The following is a 19,859-nucleotide window of genomic DNA, read 5'->3' as shown; positions in this document are numbered from 1 at the left end:
TTCAGCAAATACTTAATTTAATATCAGTATAAACATATACATAACATAACCCATGTAAACATGTTCGTACATGGCATTCCTTTGGACTTTTAAATACAAGGCATCAATACTATAAAATGTGTATGTATGAAATATTACCTTGAAATGAAATAGAAACAGGTAGTTTTGCATTTTGCAGCACTGATTATTGGTTATTACACAGAAACTACCAGACGTGTTTCAAGGTAAGACGTCACAAGACTAAACCAATCGTTTGTAACCATCTAATTTGGAAGGTATTATGCTGATAATAGCCTATAATACAGTTTAAACATCAAAATATATTATCCCATCATTATCATGTTATTACAATATTAATATAACTGTATTACCATTAACCAGATATAGATATGGTTATCATTGAACACTTGCTGCCAAATTCATTTGTCAATGAAGTCGTCTCCAAAGTCAAGCATCTTTCTCAGTGCACTCAGGATCAGAGAGTCGACATCATCATCGATGTCGATTTCATTACTGTAGTTCTTCACAGGAAAGATGCAGTTCACTGGGATTCCCACTGCAGCGCTGAAGTCATGTACCTGAGTGGTAAACAATGGGGGTTAATGTGTTTTCTGTGCTCATATACTGAAAATATTTGGACTACAGAGTTAACTTTTGATATTAATGAATGTCCGTTACATTCAAGCCATTGCTAAATGAGTTGATACAAAGCTAATTAAAGCTGCGAGCAGCGATGGACGGGCCCGAGCGCCTCTGCGTGCGTCGGAGTTACCGGCGGACGCCGCTCCTTGCGACTAGGGCTGTAGCGATACACTCTCCACGATACGATACGATACATGATATTCAGCTCACGATACGATATATATCACGATATTCAGCCAACGATACGATTCGATATAATTCGATACACTTACATAATTTTCTGAAAGATTTAAAGGGGACCGAGTGATTTTGGTGACATCTTGTGAGTGTTCCATTTACTTGGATTTAATTAATTGAACTGAAAACATCAATTACACAATATATGATATATAATATCTGTCTGACTGGACAGAGAGTCTACAGCAGGGATCATCAACTACATTCTTTTCAGAATTTTTCTAAGCACTCTGGCGGCCGGACTTTCAAATAAAGAAAATAAAATGAATTTATAACTAATATGCCTATTCTTTTTTTCACTTTATTACTGAATTAATGCTTTTTTTTTTTTTACATGTAATAGTGTGAGCAAACTCCTAAAAAACATGGACACTCCATAATGATAACTCTTTAACTAGAAAAAGATCTCAGACTAGGAGGCAGTTCACTGAGGAGTGATGGTTAAAGTCTGTGATTATGGAAACATTATTGTAGTATGCAGCATCCTGATTGGTGGAACATGCTTGCAGAAAGAAAGGCTGTTGTCAGGTAAACATGTCACTGTCGAAGACGCTGAAGGGAAAAGTTGAAGTGGAAAAGCCAAAAGCCCAGCTTTAATGATGAATGGACTGATAAGCAGGCTATGCACTCGTCATGTATAACTCATTTGCAATGAAACGATGTTGTTGCAAAATAATACAACCATCATCATCATCATCACTCGAACATAACGATCGCGTCATTCACGTGCATATTAAGTAGCTCCAGATTGTCCGCTCTAGCGCAGAGTTTGGTTTGTTCAGCCAGCAGTGAGGTTTGCAAGAAGTTGTCAAAATTTCCAGATTCCCGGCAACCTAAGATAAACAGTTAGACTACAAACCGACAGCTTTTGTTTTAGCTTGTTTGTAAAAATTCGCTATTTGCAGAGTAGAGCTGTGTTTGTAGAGTAGAGCTGTGTTTGTAGAGTAGAGCTGTGTTTGTAGAGTAGAGCTGTGTTTGTAGAGTAGAGCTGTGTTTGTAGAGTAGAGCTGTGTTTGTAGAGTAGAGCTGTGTTTGTAGAGTAGAGCTGTGTTTGCAGAGTAGAGCTGTGTTTGTAGAGTAGAGCTGTGTTTGTAGAGTAGAGCTGTGTCTGCAGAGTAGAGCTGTGTTTGTAGAGTAGAGCTGTGTCTGCAGAGTAGAGCTGTGTTTGTAGAGTAGCTGTGTTTGCAGAGTAGAGCTGTGTTTGCAGAGTAGAGCTGTGTTTGCAGAGTAGAGCTGTGTTTGCAGAGTAGAGCTGTGTTTGCAGAGTAGAGCTGTGTTTGTAGAGTAGAGCTGTGTTTGTAGAGTAGAGCTGTGTTTGTAGAGTAGAGCTGTGTTTGTAGAGTAGAGCTGTGTTTGTAGAGTAGAGCTGTGTTTGCAGAGTAGAGCTGTGTTTGTAGAGTAGAGGTGTGTCTGCAGAGTAGAGCGTGTTTGCAGAGTAGAGCTGTGTTTGTAGAGTAGAGCTGTGTTTGCAGAGTAGAGCTGTGTTTGTAGAGTAGGAGCTGTGTTTGTAGAGTAGAGCTGTGTTTGCAGAGTAGAGCTGTGTTTGTAGAGTAGAGCTGTGTTTGTAGAGTAGAGCTGTGTTTGCAGAGTAGAGCTGTGTTTGTAGAGTAGAGCTGTGTTTGTAGAGTAGAGCTGTGTTTGTAGAGCTGTGTTTGTAGAGTAGAGCGTGTGTTTGGTAGAGGAGCTGTGTTTGTAGAGCTGTGTTTGTAGAGTAGAGCTGTGTTTGCAGAGTGAGAGCTGTGTTTGTAGAGTAGAGCTGTGTTTGCAGAGTAGAGCTGTGTTTGTAGAGTAGAGCTGTGTTTGTAGAGCTGTGTTTGTGGAGTGCGCTGTGTTTGTAGAGTAGAGCTGTGTTTGTAGAGTAGAGCTGTGTTTGTAAACAGTAGAGCTGTGTTTGCAGAGTAGAGCTGTGTTTGTAGAGTAGAGCTGTGTCTGCAGAGCAGCGTGTGTCTGCAGAGTAGAGCTGTGTTTGTAGAGTAGAGGCTGTGTTTGTAGAGGCTGTGTTTGTAGAGTAGAGCTGTGTTTGTAGAGTAGAGCGTGTGTTTGTAGAGCTGTGTTTGTAGAGTAGAGCTGTGTTTGTGTAGTGTAGAGCTGTGTTTGTAGAGTAGAGCTGTGTTTGCAGAGTAGAGCTGTGTTTGCAGAGTAGAGCTGTGTTTGCAGAGTAAAGGCTGTGTTTGCAGAGTAGAGCTGTGTTTGCAGAGTAGAGCTGTTTTTGTGTAGAGTAGAGCTGTGTTTGTAGAGTAAGAGCTGTGTTTGTAGAGTGAGAGCTGTTTTGTAGAGTAGAGCTGTGTTTTGCAGAGTAGAGCTGTGTCTGCAGAGTAGAGCTGTGTTTGTAGAGTAGAGCTGTGTTTGCAGAGTAGAGCTGTGTCTGCAGAGTAGAGCTGTGTTTGCAGAGTAGAGCTGTGTCTGCAGAGTAGAGCTGTGTTTGTAGAGTAGAGCTGTGTCTGCAGAGTAGAGCTGTGTTTGTAGAGTAGAGCTGTGTTTGTAGAGTAGAGCTGTGTTTGTAGAGTAGAGCTGTGTTTGTAGAGTAGAGCTGTGTTTGTAGAGTAGAGCTGTGTTTGTAGAGTAGAGCTGTGTTTGTAGAGTAGAGCTGTGTTTGTAGAGTAGAGCTGTGTTTGTAGAGTAGAGCTGTGTTTGCAGAGTAGAGCTGTGTTTGTAGAGTAGAGCTGTGTTTGTAGAGTAGAGCTGTGTTTGTAGAGTAGAGCTGTGTTTGTAGAGTAGAGCTGTTTGTAGAGTAGAGCTGTGTTTGTAGAGTAGAGCTGTGTTTGTAGAGTAGAGCTGTGTTTGTAGAGTAGAGCTGTGTTTGTAGAGTAGAGCTGTGTTTGTAGAGTAGAGCTGTGTTTGTAGAGTAGAGCTGTGTTTGTAGAGTAGAGCTGTGTTTGCGTAAAACAGCGCGGTGGACTGAGCAGATTGAAATATCTCTTTCTACATGTTGATGCTGGTCTACAGGTGAGTGCATTGATAAGTATTGACTTTCTAGTCACGAAGGTTTAATTGTAGCCTATTTACAGAAAAGAGACCAGCATGAGTTCATCTGCCCCAGCGGCCGTTGGTAACTCTCTCTGTATCCTTCCCAGTCAGGTGCTGCGTGTTTTAACCTTTAACACACACACACCTCGGCTCCTTGTTCCCTCATTTTTTTTCCAGCGCCTGTTGTGTGTGTGTTTAAGGCCACACACATCTCGACTCAGCTGTGTATTGTGTTTTAAGGCTACACATCACCGCTCAACCGTGTGTGTGTGTTTTAAAGGCTCACATATTCATCTCAACCCGTCGTGTATGTTTTAAAGGCTCACATATTCTCGCACAGCTCGCTTACTGTATGTGTGTTTTAAGGCTCACACACCCCGGCTCTACCGTGTGTTGTGTGTTTAATAACACTACACATCTACGTTCTGCGGTGTGTGTGTTTTAAGGCTCACACATCTCGGCTCGGGGTGTGTGTTGGGCAAATCCCCGTGTGTTTTAAGGCTCACACATCTCGGCTCAGGTGTGTGTGTGTTTTAAGGCTCACACATCTCGGCTCAGCTGTGTGTGTGTTTTAAGGCTCACACATCTCGGCTCTGCGGTGTGTGTGGAGCTCGGGCATCGCTGTAGAGAATCCCGGCATGTGACTAGAGATGTAAATACAGGGGGCTGGGTTTTTGCTCTAAATGCTTGAAATGATAAATAACAGAACACATTTTTTCCTCTTTACATTTTGTGAATTGATGATTATTCTGCGGGCCATACTAAAAGCTTTGGCGGCGGGCCAGTTGACGCTGGCTGCTCTACAGCGACACTAGCGGCTGGCTGACCAAATCGCTCTTCCTGCAACGTGAACGGGGGGTAAACACGGGGGATTTGAATGGGACTTACGTATCGATACTCACGGCATAAAAATCGATACTTTCTTGGGGGAAAAAATATCGATTTATATCGCAGAATCGATAAAATTGCTCAGCCTTACTTGCGACCGTGCATTTGCGCGGCACTCAGACGCCGCAAATCTTCACCAATGAAAAGGGAACTCCCTGCTGAGTACAACAATACCTCACACAAGACTCTACGTCATACGGTTCATTAGCTGCATAGCATAGGGGGCGGGTCAAACCACCAATAAAGAAGGAACTCTCTGCTGAGTTCAATGACACCTCACACAAGACTCTACCATAAACAGCTCAAATGTTATAAAAGGGGGCGTGGCCTGAGTAAGTGGGCGTGGTCATATTATAGGGGGCGGCTCAGTATCACACGTAGACCACACATTATAAGTTTCATGCAAATCGGATGATGTTTGTCATATAAGGCAGATTTCCTGTGGCCAGGGGGGGCGCTATGACCAAAAGTCAATTTGGGCCTGTAGGTGTCCTCAGGCCCGGACCCTTGTCCATCGTGAGAAATTTCGGGCAGATACGACAACGTACACTCAAGTTACAACAACTTCTTTGTTCATCGATTAAAAGTCTTGCTTCATCAGTGAAGTCTTTAGATGGTACAGACCGAATTTGAAGATCATCGGATGAGATCTGTAGGAGGAGTTTGTTAAAGTATAGCACCTGTAGTTTTTGGACTATTTCCTGTTGCCACTAGGGGGCGCTATGACTTTGAGCCAATATCTGCCTTTTTATGTCATCAGGGTTGGACTCTTATGAATCGTTAAAAGTTTGGGACAAATTGAACAATGTACACTGAAGTTACACCCACTTACAGTTAGGATGGCAAAACGCACAAAATTGTGCCGTCGTGCTCGGGCCCCGTACATGTAAATGTTTAGAGAGGGGGGGGGGGGTGGTACTTAACACGTGGACGCACCACAGAATTGGTGTCATTACTTAGTACTCATGGTGGCGACAGAAACTACACTATAGCTTTAAATCAGGTCAGGTTATATTTCTGTACAGACTCAGGAAGACAGAAACTCACCTTTCTCTTAATGTACTTGCTCTTGTACACATTCTTCAGATCCTTTTCAGTCTCAGGACAGGCTGCATCAATGTGGGTGCCTATTGCCATTTGGGGAATCCCTGCAGACAGAAACACACTCAGTATTTTAGCTTTTTCAGGAGGTTTATGTTCCTAAAATGAAAAATAAAAAAACAGAACAATCTGTTGGTCAGACAACAAAGTAAAAAACAGTAAAAAACTATATATATGACCCTAACCCATATAACCCATGTGGTGTATATATATATATATATATATATATATATATATATGTATATATATGTATATATATATATATATATATATATATATATATATATATATATATATATATCACTATATCATCTCTTAGCACGACAATGCCTGAGTGGCTTCAGGAAAGTCTCTGACTCTCCTAGTGGTCCAGCCAAAGCCCAGACCTGAACCTGATACATCTGGAGAGAGACCTGATGATGGAGGTTCACAGATGCTTCCCATCCAATCTGAAGGAGTTTGAGAGGATCTACCAGGAAGAATGGCATAAACTGTCCACATCCAAGGGTGTAAATCTTAAAGCTGTACCCAAGAAGACTCAAAGCTGTAATTACTGTACAGGGGCTTCTACAAAGTACTGAGTAACGGGTCTGAATACTTCCTTAAATGAGAGATTCAGTTTTTGATATTTTATAAATTAGATTTTTTTTTAATAAACCAACACAATAAAGTGCAAAAAGTAAACAGTTTCATACTTTCTGAAGCCACGTATATTATATTCTTACCCAGGTCACTGGCTAACTTTCTGACTTCTGCCATCTTCTTCAGAACTGAGTCTGGAATTTCGGCTGCATTAGCAGAAAGCACACAAACCAGAACATGGACTTTGTCTTCTGGAGACGGATGAGGGTTGTAGCCTGGATTTTTCTCAGAGACGAGAGGAGATTCAGGGTTGAACTGGAACACAATTAAATAATGACATGTTAAAATAGTTTGTCAAAATGCATGAGCACACATAGAACAAAAAATAAAAACAAATGTGTACATATCAGCTTCAGAAGGGAAAACCGAACATACTTCTATCTCTATCTTACTCTGCTAGTTTCAGACCAAAGAAGTTATTCTGAAGCTCTTGCACCCTCATCAACGTCTTAAAATGTCTGATGCATCTGGAGTTGACTTTTCTTAATTTTCTATAACATTAAATAAGGATAATGTTGCTGCATGAGGTCCAATGAAGGATTCTAGCAAGTGGACATGAAATGAATCAGAACTTTGGTTGTCAGTGAATATTTTACTGATAAGATCAAAATCAACATTCTGTGATCTGTCTGCAGCACTGTGAGAGATGTCTGGATGAATTTAAGACTGAAAGTTTAATAATGTCCCAGTTGTACCGTGTATCCGTCCTTCACGTGTCCTTTCAGGGCCAGTTTGATGTCATCAGGATGAACTCCACCCCCTTTCTCCAGACCCATGATGTCATTGAAGACGAAAGGATAATATGTCTTTGACTGTCCTCTTCCTTCCTTTTTGATTTTATGAGTTGCATACTGTAACACAAAAAGATTAAATGTTTATGTTAATCACAATAACGGCATCTACAGACTTTGGGTCCTGCAGTGTTTACTTTGTAAAACATCCCTGGATGCATCAATATTAATCATGTTTTTATGTTTATCTCAAACTCCAGAACCGTTTGGTTAATAAATTGGGGTTTGGTGTCTAAGTCTGGGGTTTTCTCCCTTACCTCTTCCTGGGACGGGAACTCTTTTTTGTTTTTTGTTTGGTGTCTTGCTCAGGGACACTTTGACATGTGGTTGATTCCCAGTGGGGGAAAACTAAAAGAAAATTTGTATATCTTACAAAAATTATGACAACAGGTCACTGTTAAGCCTACATCAAATCTTTGCCACAAAAACATCACTGTGATGTCCTGACAGCATTCCTAACAGTTATGTTTAGCCTCTGTAATGGGAAAAATTACATTTAGGCATAATGCCTTATATTTTTATGTTTTATTTCTACTTTAATTCTCTCACATTATTGAAAGACAGTTTATCTCAGTTTCTGCTTAAATTGCTGAGGTGTCCAGTTTGGAACAAAATGTGAGCACTGTTTGTCTGAACAGATAAAGGTACAAGGTCACCCTAAAACTATCTCCTGTTTTCCCATGCCAGTTAAAATGTAACTGGGGGGTGAAAGTCGTACAGGGAGGAGGAGGTGAGATGGCTCTGAGATGTCTTCATGTCTATCAGATTGCCTGTAAGAATTGTAGCATCATAATAATCTAAGTGCATATGTGCTGTCCCTCTGAAGATGTATATAAGCCTAGTGTTTCTGTTCACTCATTGGAGAAACTGACTCCACACTGGGCTGCAGCCTTTTGTGAAATCATGTTGCTCCTATTTGCAAATATATATGTTTTTAATAAAATACAAAAACCCAACTTGGTTCTAGTCTCAGACTGTCTTATTTGTTTCATTATACTAAACTCTGAAAACTCTTCCCCCTGCTGTAAAGGAAACTTCCACGACACCTCTAAAGATAAATGTTCACCAAAATGACTAGATAAGATTAGAAAAAAGATTGTGGTTTGGGTTAAAAGAGGGGCTCCCTTATGTAGTTCTCCTGGGATACGAACACCCTAGACAGGGGCGTAGCACAAAATTCGCCCCTGACCGTAGCTGGGTGAAAGTCTTGGGTTTTCTCCCTAACCTCTTCCTGGGACATGAACTCTGCTCCCTGTCCTGAAAGCCCTACAGTGTGTTTTAGGACCCACACCTCCACCCAGACCTCCTCCCTATGAGGATGTTTGTCATCTTATCCTAGGTGCTCCGGTCATAGTTACTACAGACAATGAAGGCAGCTGCCTTACATCAAAAGTCAATGTGCTGCATACAATAATAAATATGTGGAATACATATGAATTACAGTGCTGTTCTCATAGATATTTCTGTAGGAATGGTTCATAAGAACAGCCTGCTGTGTGACAGGATACTGGACTTTCTGACCAACTGCCTCCAGGAAGTGGGAGGGGACAAATTTATATACCTAGGGGTAAATATTCACAAGGAGCAGACCATGGGCCAAACACACTGCAAAAGGACCAACAGTGTCAGCACAGCCTCATGGGCCAAGAGAAATGTGGCCTGAGGCCCTAAATCTTTTACTTGTAGTCTGCATGCATGGGTGTAGCTTCTTTTCCTGCTAACATTTACATGTTTTACATTTCCCTGTGTGGGTTCAATACGGTTGACCTTATCTGAATATCTTTTCAGTGCTATGGATTATTCAAAGGGGCAAATTATGGAACTCAAAGTAACAAATCCCTGAATTAAGAGAAAGTGAAGGGAAGTGAAGGGGAAGGTTGAAGTGAAAATTCAGCTGCTGCTGCTTTGGAGGTTTAATAATTTACATTAAAATCTAAAGTTTTCTTACACTTGTGGTGAAACTTTTGTCAGAGGTAGTTGCACTGGCCAAAGCCGGAGTAGTCATTCTGCCTCGTAGGACGTTGCTGACAGAGTTCACGAAGCTGGACTTTCCAACTCCAACGGGTCCGTACAGAAGGATTCGGACATGTTTGATGTCATCGTTTTCAGGCTCATAATCCTTCACATACTGGAGGTCCGTCGCTTTGTCTCTGTTAAAATATATTACATTTTAATTCCAGATGATTATGTATATTACATCTATCAACATTACTATTATTGATCTCAACAGAAATAAAACTATAAGAAAACCAACATTGGTTTGCAACAAAAAAACTAAAGAAAAACTAAAAAAAGAAAACTAATTGTTGATCAGAAGTATTAATATTAGTGAGAATTGGAAAAAAAACACTCAGATTTCAGATGGAAATTAGACAATATAGTAAATGAAACTAATAATAATAATAATAATAATAATAATAATAATAATAATAATAATAATAATAATTGTTCTGCCCTTCAGGCATTTGAGTTGAATTTGTATGCATTTAACTTGGCATATTTTCAGTTTCATGAAGACTCTTATTTTGACATTTGTTTACTGAGCTAAAGCCGGAAGTAGGAAACCACGTTAGAATTGACCCAAGGGGGTAAGCTTCGCTTCAGAACTCGAACCTCCCATGGGATCGCTTTGTTGCTACAAAGGTATCACCTCCCGTTAGCATTCCGCTGACCGCCATTTTGTTTTTACGTCACTTGACTGAGAATAACTTTACATCTGAAGCGTTTAAAGACTCTATTTGTCCGTTGTTTATTTCTACAGAGACACGACAATGTATAAAAGGCTCCATTACCTTGTAGCTCACGTTATGGCTCCGTAGCAGACGCTTTTATAACAATAGGCTAACGATTGGGTCATAACCACGAGACTTACTGTCACACAGTAGAGGAATTACCGTAATAGTACAAAAGCTCACAGGCAGTTTGGACTTCCATTATCTGTTGTTTAATGATTAATGTTAACTAGCATGTTAGTGATCAGTAATTACTAATGTTAACTAGCATGTTAGTGATCAGTAATTACTAATGTTAACTAGCATGTTAGTGATCAGTAATTACTAATGTTAACTAGCATGTTAGTGATCAGTAATGACTAATGTTAACTAGCATGTTAGTGATCAGTGTAATAGTATTTAGCATGTATTAGTGATCAGTAATGACTAATGTTAAATAGCATGTTAGTGATCAGTAATGACTAATGTTAACTAGCATGTTAGTGATCAGTAATTACTAATGTTAACTAGCATGTTAGTGATCAGTAATGACTAATGTTAACTAGCATGTTAGTGATCAGTAATGACTAATGTTAACTAGCATGTTAGTGATCAGTAATTACTAATGTTAACTAGCATGTTAGTGATCAGTAATTACTAATGTTAACTAGCATGTTAGTGATCAGTAATTACTAATGTTAACTAGCATGTTAGTGATCAGTAATTACTAATGTTAACTAGCATGTTAGTGATCAGTAATTACTAATGTTAACTAGCATGTTAGTAATTAGTGATCAGTAATTACTAATGTTAACTAGCATGTTAGTGATCAGTAATTACTAATGTTAACTAGCATGTTAGTAATTAGTAATTACTAATGTTAACTAGCATGTTAGTGATCAGTAATTACTAATGTTAACTAGCATGTTAGTGATCAGTAATTACTAATGTTAACTAGCATGTTAGTGATCAGTAATTACTAATGTTAACTAGCATGTTAGTGATCAGTAATTACTAATGTTAACTAGCATGTTAGTGATCAGTAATTACTAATGTTAACTAGCATGTTATGATCAGTAATTACTAATGTTAACTAGCATGTTAGTGATCAGTAATTACTAATGTTAACTAGATTGTTGTGATCAGTAATTTACTAATGTTAACTAGCATGTTAGTGATCAGTAATTACTAATGTTAACTAGCATGTTAGTGATCAGTAATTACTAATGTTAACTAGCATGTTAGTGATCAGTAATTACTAATGTTAACAGCATGTTAGTGATCAGTAATTACTAATGTTAACTACATGTAGTGATCAGTAATTACTAATGTTAACTAGCATGTTAGTGATCAGTACTAATGTTAACTAGCATGTTATGATAGTATACTAAATGTTATAGCGTATGTTAGTGATCAGTAATTACTAATGTTAACTAGCATATTAGTGATCAGTAATTACTAATGTTAACTAGCATGTTAGTGATCAGTAATTACTAATGTTAACTAGCATGTTAGTGATCAGTAATTACTAATGTTAACTAGCATGTTAGTGATCAGTAATACTGATGTTAACTACAATTAGGTATTTTCTAGCATGTTGTATCAGTAATTACTAATGTTAACTAGCATGTTAGTGATCAGTAATTACTAATGTTAACTAGCATGTTAGTGATCAGTAATTACTAATGTTAACTAGCATGTTAGTGATCAGTAATTACTAATGTTAACTAGCATGTTAGTGATCAGTAATTACTAATGTTAACTAGCATGTTAGTGATCAAGTGATACTAATGTTAACTAGCATGTTAGTGATCAGTAATTACTAATGTTAACTAGCATGTTAGTGATCAGTAATGACTAATGTTAACTAGCATGTTAGTGATCAGTAATTACTAATGTTAACTAGCATGTTAGTGATCAGTAATGACTAATGTTAACTAGCATGTTAGTGATCAGTAATTACTAATGTTAACTAGCATGTTAGTGATCAGTAATTACTAATGTTAACTAGCATGTTAGTGATCAGTAATTACTAATGTTAACTAGCATGTTAGTGATCAGTAATTACTAATGTTAACTAGCATGTTAGTGATCAGTAATACTATGTTACTAGCGTGTTAGTAGTATCATTCTGATGTTAATGACGTAATGTTAATGTTAACTAGCATGTTAGTGATCAGTAATATTACTGTGTCTATGTTATCTCCTTACATATACCTACGCTCTCCGTCTCTGTAAGATTGGGAATGATTGAGATTTCTCTCGGCACAGCTACCAGAAGACTTCACACTTTCAGACACGTTGCTCACGTCACATCTACGTTGTCTCCGTCAGTTGGAGGCTGCTCAGTAAAGCAAGAGATCAGCGGAAAAGTGCTTCTAATACCCTTCACTGGTCTCAGACAGAGACACGGGGTCTATTGGTCCATTATATACTGTCTATGGAATTGACCATTTGCAAAAGCCACGCCCCCTAGTTATGGTTACTGTCGGTACACGATCCGTTCTGCCTTCCACGCTTCCGGTCGACAGCCAAGCTAACGTTAGTTTAGCTAACCGCTAGCTGAGACAGCATGTAATAACTTTAAAAGACCCTCAAAATAAAACTTGAAAATAAACGTTGACATATATAACAGCTGTTATGTCAGTTCTACTTTACTTGGTATAAGTGATTGGTTTTGGAGTAATGCAGCAGACACATGAGATGAGTGATGAGAGACGAGAGAGTGAAACTAGGAAACGAACAACAAAATATTATAATTAGCTAAGCCACCTAGCTTACATGAGCATTAGTTTACAGCAAAAAATCATTGATTCAGCACAATGTGAAGAAAATAAATCTGCATACAAAGAACTTTGCTACAGCTACACCTCAGCAAGAACAGTACAATAATAATAATAATAATAATAAAAATAATAATAACAATAACAGCATCAATGATGGATGACGCTTTTGATGTTTGGTCTAGAAAGGATTTGGTTTCACTCTTTTATCTTTATATTGATGGACATTTGGCCTCCTTCCAACAGTTGGTACAGAAATATCACATTTAAAAATCCCATTTCTAGGTATTTGCAGCTTTGAGTCTTTGTAGTTTTATTTTCTAAAAAGCTTGTATAATTTGGGGTCTTTCATTTTAAATAGCAGTGACACCACACATAACAAATAAATGGTTATAAAGTGAACTCACCCCCAGGGTATTTTCCTCCATGGGTCCTTCAAAGCTGAAGTGGAAATTGTGTAATTATTTAGGAAATGAGCAAATATTTCAATGGACAAATCAATAATGGTTTTACTAAAAGTGTTCATAAATAAACTTAATATCTTACTGGGAGAAGGCGGTGGGGATGGCGTTCCTGAAAAGAAAAATAATTTAGTAAACATGTAAAGATTCAGCGATATGAATCGGTATCTGGTTATCCCAGATATGATTCTGAAACGCCTACACTGACTACAGCAGCAAGGAGGCTGCTTCATTTAATATGGAGTGGATGTGGATGTTATTTGGTTATAACTGGCTAGATAACTAAGTTAGTTATACTATTACAACAAATTAATGAAAGCCTTTTTCTTTTCCCCACAGCATAGTACCCCAAAAACTCCAATACACACATTTTCACATATTTTATGTTTCTGCGGCAAATTAACATTTTTCAGGTTTGTGAAAAATTTAGCTTGTTTTGAAAAAAACATTACATCCCTTTATCACCATGTAATTTTAGCGTTCTGAGTGAAAGAACTCATGACAAAAACAACAGTTTGATAAAAAAATATATTGAGGAATTAAAGGCACAAAAAATGTCCCTGGTGTTTAAAGGACTTAATGAACGGCATGGTTCACATTAAGTTCTTTTGATGTTTATAAAATTAGTTTGGAACATTGTACTCATCTTTGGGGGCAATTTGTTTTTTTCGCCAGACAGGAAGTCGCCCGTGTTGGATTTCGTGCATTAATTTTAATTTTATGAACACCTATTTGAGAACTTTAGGTTGCATGAAAACTCCCAGAACTTTGCAGTAATGTTCAAACTACTAAATACTTTGATTTAATATCACATTTAGGCTTTAATAGAGAGACCTTCCGGTGGACCAACCATGTACAGTAGTGAATGAGGAAAGTAAAATTGATCCTGTTTGAATGGAGCCATGAATTCCATATTTGATGTTTGTCAGTTTAAAAGATAATGTATCAAGTGAGGAAAGTCTCAGTTTGTGGTAAAACGTTTTAAGTACCAGACTGTGAAAATGCGTCATTAGAAAGACTCGTCAGCCCAAATAGTCTAACCGGCAATTTCCTCTGGATGTGGAACGTCTGTGGAATGTCGACAGAGTCATTAGGTTTCCATTAAAGTCACTGGGCCTCATTCACCAACCGTTCTTACGAAGAAATGTGTTCTTAAACCCTTCTTACGAACTTTTTACGAAGATTCTGGCATTCTCTAATGTCTTCTTAACTTGGATTAGTTCTTAGCTAAGAACAAAATCTACGAACACTGAAAAGCACTCTTACGCACATTTGAGTGATGACAATTTGCTCCAAATGATTTCTTACTGCATTTTATTTAATTCTACAGTCGTTTACAATGATAGTACTGTAATGTATTTCTGATCATTTGTTGAAAAAAAAAATCATATTATGCAAAAAAACACTAACACTGCAATTTACATCAGCAATTAAACTGATTAAATCCTGCGTTATTTGGTGATTGATCGCTATTTATAGAGCCAAAATGGAGGGGTAGAATGTAATGAAGTAGGCCTACAAATACTTCGTAACTGTACTTAAAGGGGTGATAGAATGCAAAACCGATTTTACCCTGTCATAGTGTAATAACGACAGTTCGGAGGGTAAATAGGACATACATAGAAGCTCAAAGTCCCACTGACTCCCCTTTACTATGAAAATCTCATATTTTGAAACTGCCGCTGAAAACGGGCGAATCTCAACAAAGCTAGTTGCTTACGTAAGCGTCTCAAATCAGGTAGTACATTTACATACTACACAACTGACCTGAGATCAGGTAGTACATTTACATACTACACAACTGACCTGAGATCAGGTAGTACATTTACATACTACACAACTGACCTGAGATCAGGTAGTACATTTACATACTACACAACTGACCTGAGATCAGGTAGTACATTTACATACTACACAACTGACCTGAGATCAGGTAGAACATTTACATAGGCTACACAACTGACCTGAGATCAGGTAGTAGTACATTTACATACTACACAACTGACCTGAGATCAGGTAGTACATTTACATACTACACAACTGACCTGAGATCAGGTAGTACATTTACATACTACACAACTGACCTGAGATCAGGTAGAACATTTACATACTACACAACTGACCTGAGATCAGGTAGAACATTTACATACTACACAACTGACCTGAGATCAGGTAGAACATTTACATAGGCTACACAACTGACCTGAGATCAGGTAGTACATTTACATAGGCTACACAACTGACCTGAGATCAGGTAGTACATTTACATAGGCTACACAACTGACCTGAGATCAGGTAGTACATTTACATAGGCTACACAACTGACCTGAGATCAGGTAGTACATTTACATACTACACAACTGACCTGAGATCAGGTAGTACATTTACATACTACACAACTGACCTGAGATCAGGTAGAACATTTACATACTACACAACTGACCTGAGATCAGGTAGTACATTTACATACTACACAACTGACCTGAGATCAGGTAGTACATTTACATACTACACAACTGACCTGAGATCAGGTAGTACATTTACATAGGCTACACAACTGACCTGAGATCAGGTAGTACATTTACATACTACACAACTGACCTGAGATCAGGTAGTACATTTACATACTACACAACTGACCTGAGATCAGGTAGTACATTTACATAGGCTACACAACTGACCTGAGATCAGGTAGTACATTTACATAGGCTACACAACTGACCTGAGATCAGGTAGTACATTTACATACTACACAACTGACCTGAGATCAGGTAGTACATTTACATACTACACAACTGACCTGAGATCAGGTAGAACATTTACATAGGCTACACAACTGACCTGAGATCAGGTAGTACATTTACATAGGCTACACAACTGACCTGAGATCAGGTAGTACATTTACATAGGCTACACAACTGACCTGAGATCAGGTAGAACATTTACATAGGCTACACAACTGACCTGAGATCAGGTAGTACATTTACATACTACACAACTGACCTGAGATCAGGTAGTACATTTACATAGGCTACACAACTGACCTGAGATCAGGTAGTACATTTACATACTACACAACTGACCTGAGATCAGGTAGAACATTTACATACTACACAACTGACCTGAGATCAGGTAGTACATTTACATACTACACAACTGACCTGAGATCAGGTAGAACATTTACATAGGCTACACAACTGACCTGAGATCAGGTAGTACATTTACATAGGCTACACAACTGACCTGAGATCAGGTAGAACATTTACATAGGCTACACAACTGACCTGAGATCAGGTAGTACATTTACATAGGCTAATGTTAACTAGCATGTTAGTGATCAGTAATTACTAATGTTAACTAGCATGTTAGTGATCAGTAATTACTAATGTTAACTAGCATGTTAGTGATCAGTAATTACTAATGTTAACTAGCATGTTAGTGATCAGTAATTACTAATGTTAACTAGCATGTTAGTGATCAGTAATGACTAATGTTAACTAGCATGTTAGTGATCAGTAATTACTAATGTTAACTAGCATGTTAGTGATCAGTAATGACTAATGTTAACTAGCATGTTAGTGATCAGTAATTACTAATGTTAACTAGCATGTTAGTGATCAGTAATTACTAATGTTAACTAGCATGTTAGTGATCAGTAATTACTAATGTTAACTAGCATGTTAGTGATCAGTAATTACTAATGTTAACTAGGGGGGGACAACCTTTAGATGGGGGGGGTCCTGACCCCCCCGACCCCCCTGGGATTTACGCCCTTGATGTAGACTTTTCTTAGGAACCTTCTTAAGAACATATTTAAGAGAAAACGTAGGAAGATATTGGTGAATGAGGCCCCATGTGTGCATTTCCACAGACTGCATAACGTCTGCATTCCCACTCCGTCCCAGTTCCGTCAGTCCGCCGTGTTCCGGAGCAGATACACAGAGCTTCTATTGTTGCAGGACGACGGAGAGCTCCGCAGCATTTCAGCACAATTCAGATTATGCGGGACAGGAAGTCGAGCACAGAAACAAAATAAATATCCGGTTAATTTTCAAAATTGGATCATATTTCCCTGCAGCACTACACCTTAAAAACAGACAGCACAGAGTCGTTTCCCCTCTACTCCTCTGGATGGAAACTAACTGGTGTTGGTTTGGTTGTTCTACTCTACCTGAATTCACGAGATCTCGTGGGTCCTCGTGACTACAGCTGTCAGTCACGGCCGCAACCGTTCCGCAACAAATCCCGACCTGGTGGGTATTGACGGACGGCGGAGCACGCAGCAGCCACGCAGCGGACCGGTGTTATGTCCCTACTGGTTTCTACACTAACTGGTTTCCGTATGTTGTGTTTACCTAACAGCTGCCGATGTGGTCCGCCTCTGTCACCAGATTCGTCACATAATCACAAACATATTACTGGTGATTTTCAAATCGTTTCCCAGATCTACTGTCACAAAAATGTTTGTCTAAGTAATCGCCACATCACAGCCACCTACAAAATAAAAAGATCTAGAAACAATATCATCATTCAAGTTCGGGTCGAGCTGGTTTCGATCTTGTGGCATAAATATAATAGTTAACACCTGAGTCAGCAGCTCCACACAGTGAGCTATCAAAGCTCTGAATGAAGCTGCTTCCAGTCACATATCTATCAGCTACGTCATCACCCAGGTAACAACTTGATTTGAGCTGATCTAAAACAACTGGTTACCTGGGCTTAGTTGAGGAAATACCCGATGATAGTTTTCACGTTTCTTTCCTCACATCTACGGCCATATGGACTACTACTGCTTCACCACAGCCACCTACTAAGCTACACATTGGGACTGATACATATGTTTTAACAGTAACGATAACTCGTGGTCTAATATTGTCGATATACACAATTGTTACCACCGAGTCACAGAAAAGTGGTAGTAGGCTGCATGACTCAGTTTGAATGCATGGTCTTCATGATTTACAGTCATCGTCTCTCCTTCTGTGTAACCTATATGGTATGGCATATAGTAGCCTAATATATACCTCAGAATTAGCAAAATAACGGCTTGTAGTAATACAGTGTTAACCTACTTGAGTTTGGCTGCGAATTAACCAAGCATGTTAATGTGTCTCTAATCGAATCATTCATCCAAACTGATGTAAAGTTGTTCTGAACTCTAACTCCGACACAGCAAAGTACCTATTGATATTCTTTAATGAGCTTATTCATCTTTAGTGATAGGAGTTTCTCTCTGGGTTTAACCCAGTGCGCCCCTTGTGGACAAAATAAAACACCAGCATATTACAACATGAGAAACATCACATTCATAGCCTTAATTATTACAATCGCAGATAGAACTTTTGACGCACGGAAAGAACACGCACTTTTGATAGCCCCAGTGATGGTGAACGTAAACTCCCTTTAAACAACTGCACCAAAACATAGACTTACAAAAAAAAAAAGAATAAATCATCAGAGCCAGCCGCTCCATAATAATATAATATTCTGAAGTAGACAAACTTACTGTAGCTGCACTCCCTCCTGCAGCATTGGTCTCCATCTCTGTTACTTCTGCTAATCCACATTCAGACCCACAGCAGTTCTGTGTTGGTTAGTTCCATAGATTCGTTATCCATGTCTATCTCTTCATCCTCCTCTTGCTCGTTTTGTTCTTCTTCTTCCTCATATTCCTCACTGTCCCTTCTGTCTCCCTGGTGTTCTGGCTCAGATGTGTTGCTAACATGCTAGCTGTTTTAGCGCTAATGCTAGCTGAAGATGCACTTGAGTTTAAAAACAAATCCGTCAGTTTGCAGCATTTTTCACCGTCAGCCAACAGTGCTCTCTTATATTTCTCTCTCTCTTTCTCTCCCCCCCCTTCCCCTCCCCCCCCCTTGTGTCGCTTGATGCCTCGATACATTTTTTTGTCAACAACTTCCAACCATAGCTTACAACTTCCAATTTTCAACTTCCAACCACCACCTGACGCAGACCATAGACAGTATAAAGATGCAGTCTACACGGGTTTACTTGATTCTGTCTTGAAATTCCCAGAAGGCATTGCTTCATTTTAACTTTAGCAAACAAATATTCAAATAAAGGAAATGCAGGTAGATTTGTTTATTTCAAACCATGCACGTTTACGTTTTTGAACATCTGATCTGAATAAATAATTTTGCTACAAAACAATACAGACTGATGTAAAAGTTTGTGACTGTAGAGGGTAACCAGGGTAACCATGACTGTAGAGGGTAACCATGACGATATCGAGAGACTCATATGTGGTATAAATACAAATCAGATTACGCAACTATTAGGTATGAAGGATTTGGATAAATTTGGCTATCGTTTGGCAAAAGAGCTTTGTTATTGATGCTCGAAAGGGGGCCGAGAGAAATTATATGGGTCGTAGTGGCGATTTCTTTAAGACTGCAAGGGAAGCTCAGCTTCCCCTAAAATTTCTAAAATTTAAATGGTCAAATATGTACTATTGTGTTAACATTTTATTGACTAAAATGCGTTAGAATACGTTAATCTCGAAGACGAGTTGGTTCAGAATTGGCTGACTCGATTTCCTTCTCATACCTTCCCGTAGCGTCTCAGTGCGTCTCCCTGTTGAAGCCCAGCGTCCGTTGACTTCAGCGGGGCTGCTTTGAG

At 38.8% G+C, this 19,859-nt stretch overlaps 2 protein-coding genes across 4 annotated transcripts in view; one reads left to right on the top strand and one right to left on the bottom strand.

Moving 5' to 3' along the window:
* Window positions 1–19,011, bottom strand: LOC120570153 (interferon-induced protein 44-like). Its single transcript, XM_039818397.1, has 8 exons — window positions 18,730–19,011; window positions 13,309–13,335; window positions 13,170–13,203; window positions 9,217–9,418; window positions 7,173–7,328; window positions 6,561–6,732; window positions 5,782–5,882; window positions 1–578 (listed from the first exon to the last, which is right to left on the bottom strand). Exons 1-8 carry the CDS (start codon window positions 18,788–18,790, stop codon window positions 420–422), a joined length of 912 nt encoding a protein of 303 aa, XP_039674331.1. The 5' UTR covers window positions 18,791–19,011; the 3' UTR covers window positions 1–419.
* LOC120570143 overlaps window positions 1–19,859 on the top strand; it is a 112,518-nt gene that overhangs the window by 60,771 nt on the left and 31,888 nt on the right. The window lies entirely within an intron of this gene.

The sequence above is a fragment of the Perca fluviatilis genome, chromosome 12 (assembly GCF_010015445.1).
Source record: "Perca fluviatilis chromosome 12, GENO_Pfluv_1.0, whole genome shotgun sequence".
NCBI lineage: Eukaryota > Metazoa > Chordata > Actinopteri > Perciformes > Percidae > Perca > Perca fluviatilis.
Note: the sequence above shows the minus strand (reverse complement) of the source record. Positions and strands in the feature narration are given on the sequence as shown.

Coding starts and splice junctions, on each gene's coding strand:
- LOC120570153 (XM_039818397.1), bottom strand. CDS start 18,790: ATGTGGATTAGCAGAAGTAACAGAGATGGAGACCAATGCTGCAGGAGG. Junction 5,883..6,560: donor AAAGTTAGCCAGTGACCTGG/GTAAGAATATAA, acceptor TTCTGTCTGCAG/GGATTCCCCAAATGGCAATA. Junction 579..5,781: donor GCAAGTACATTAAGAGAAAG/GTGAGTTTCTGT, acceptor TTTACCACTCAG/GTACATGACTTCAGCGCTGC.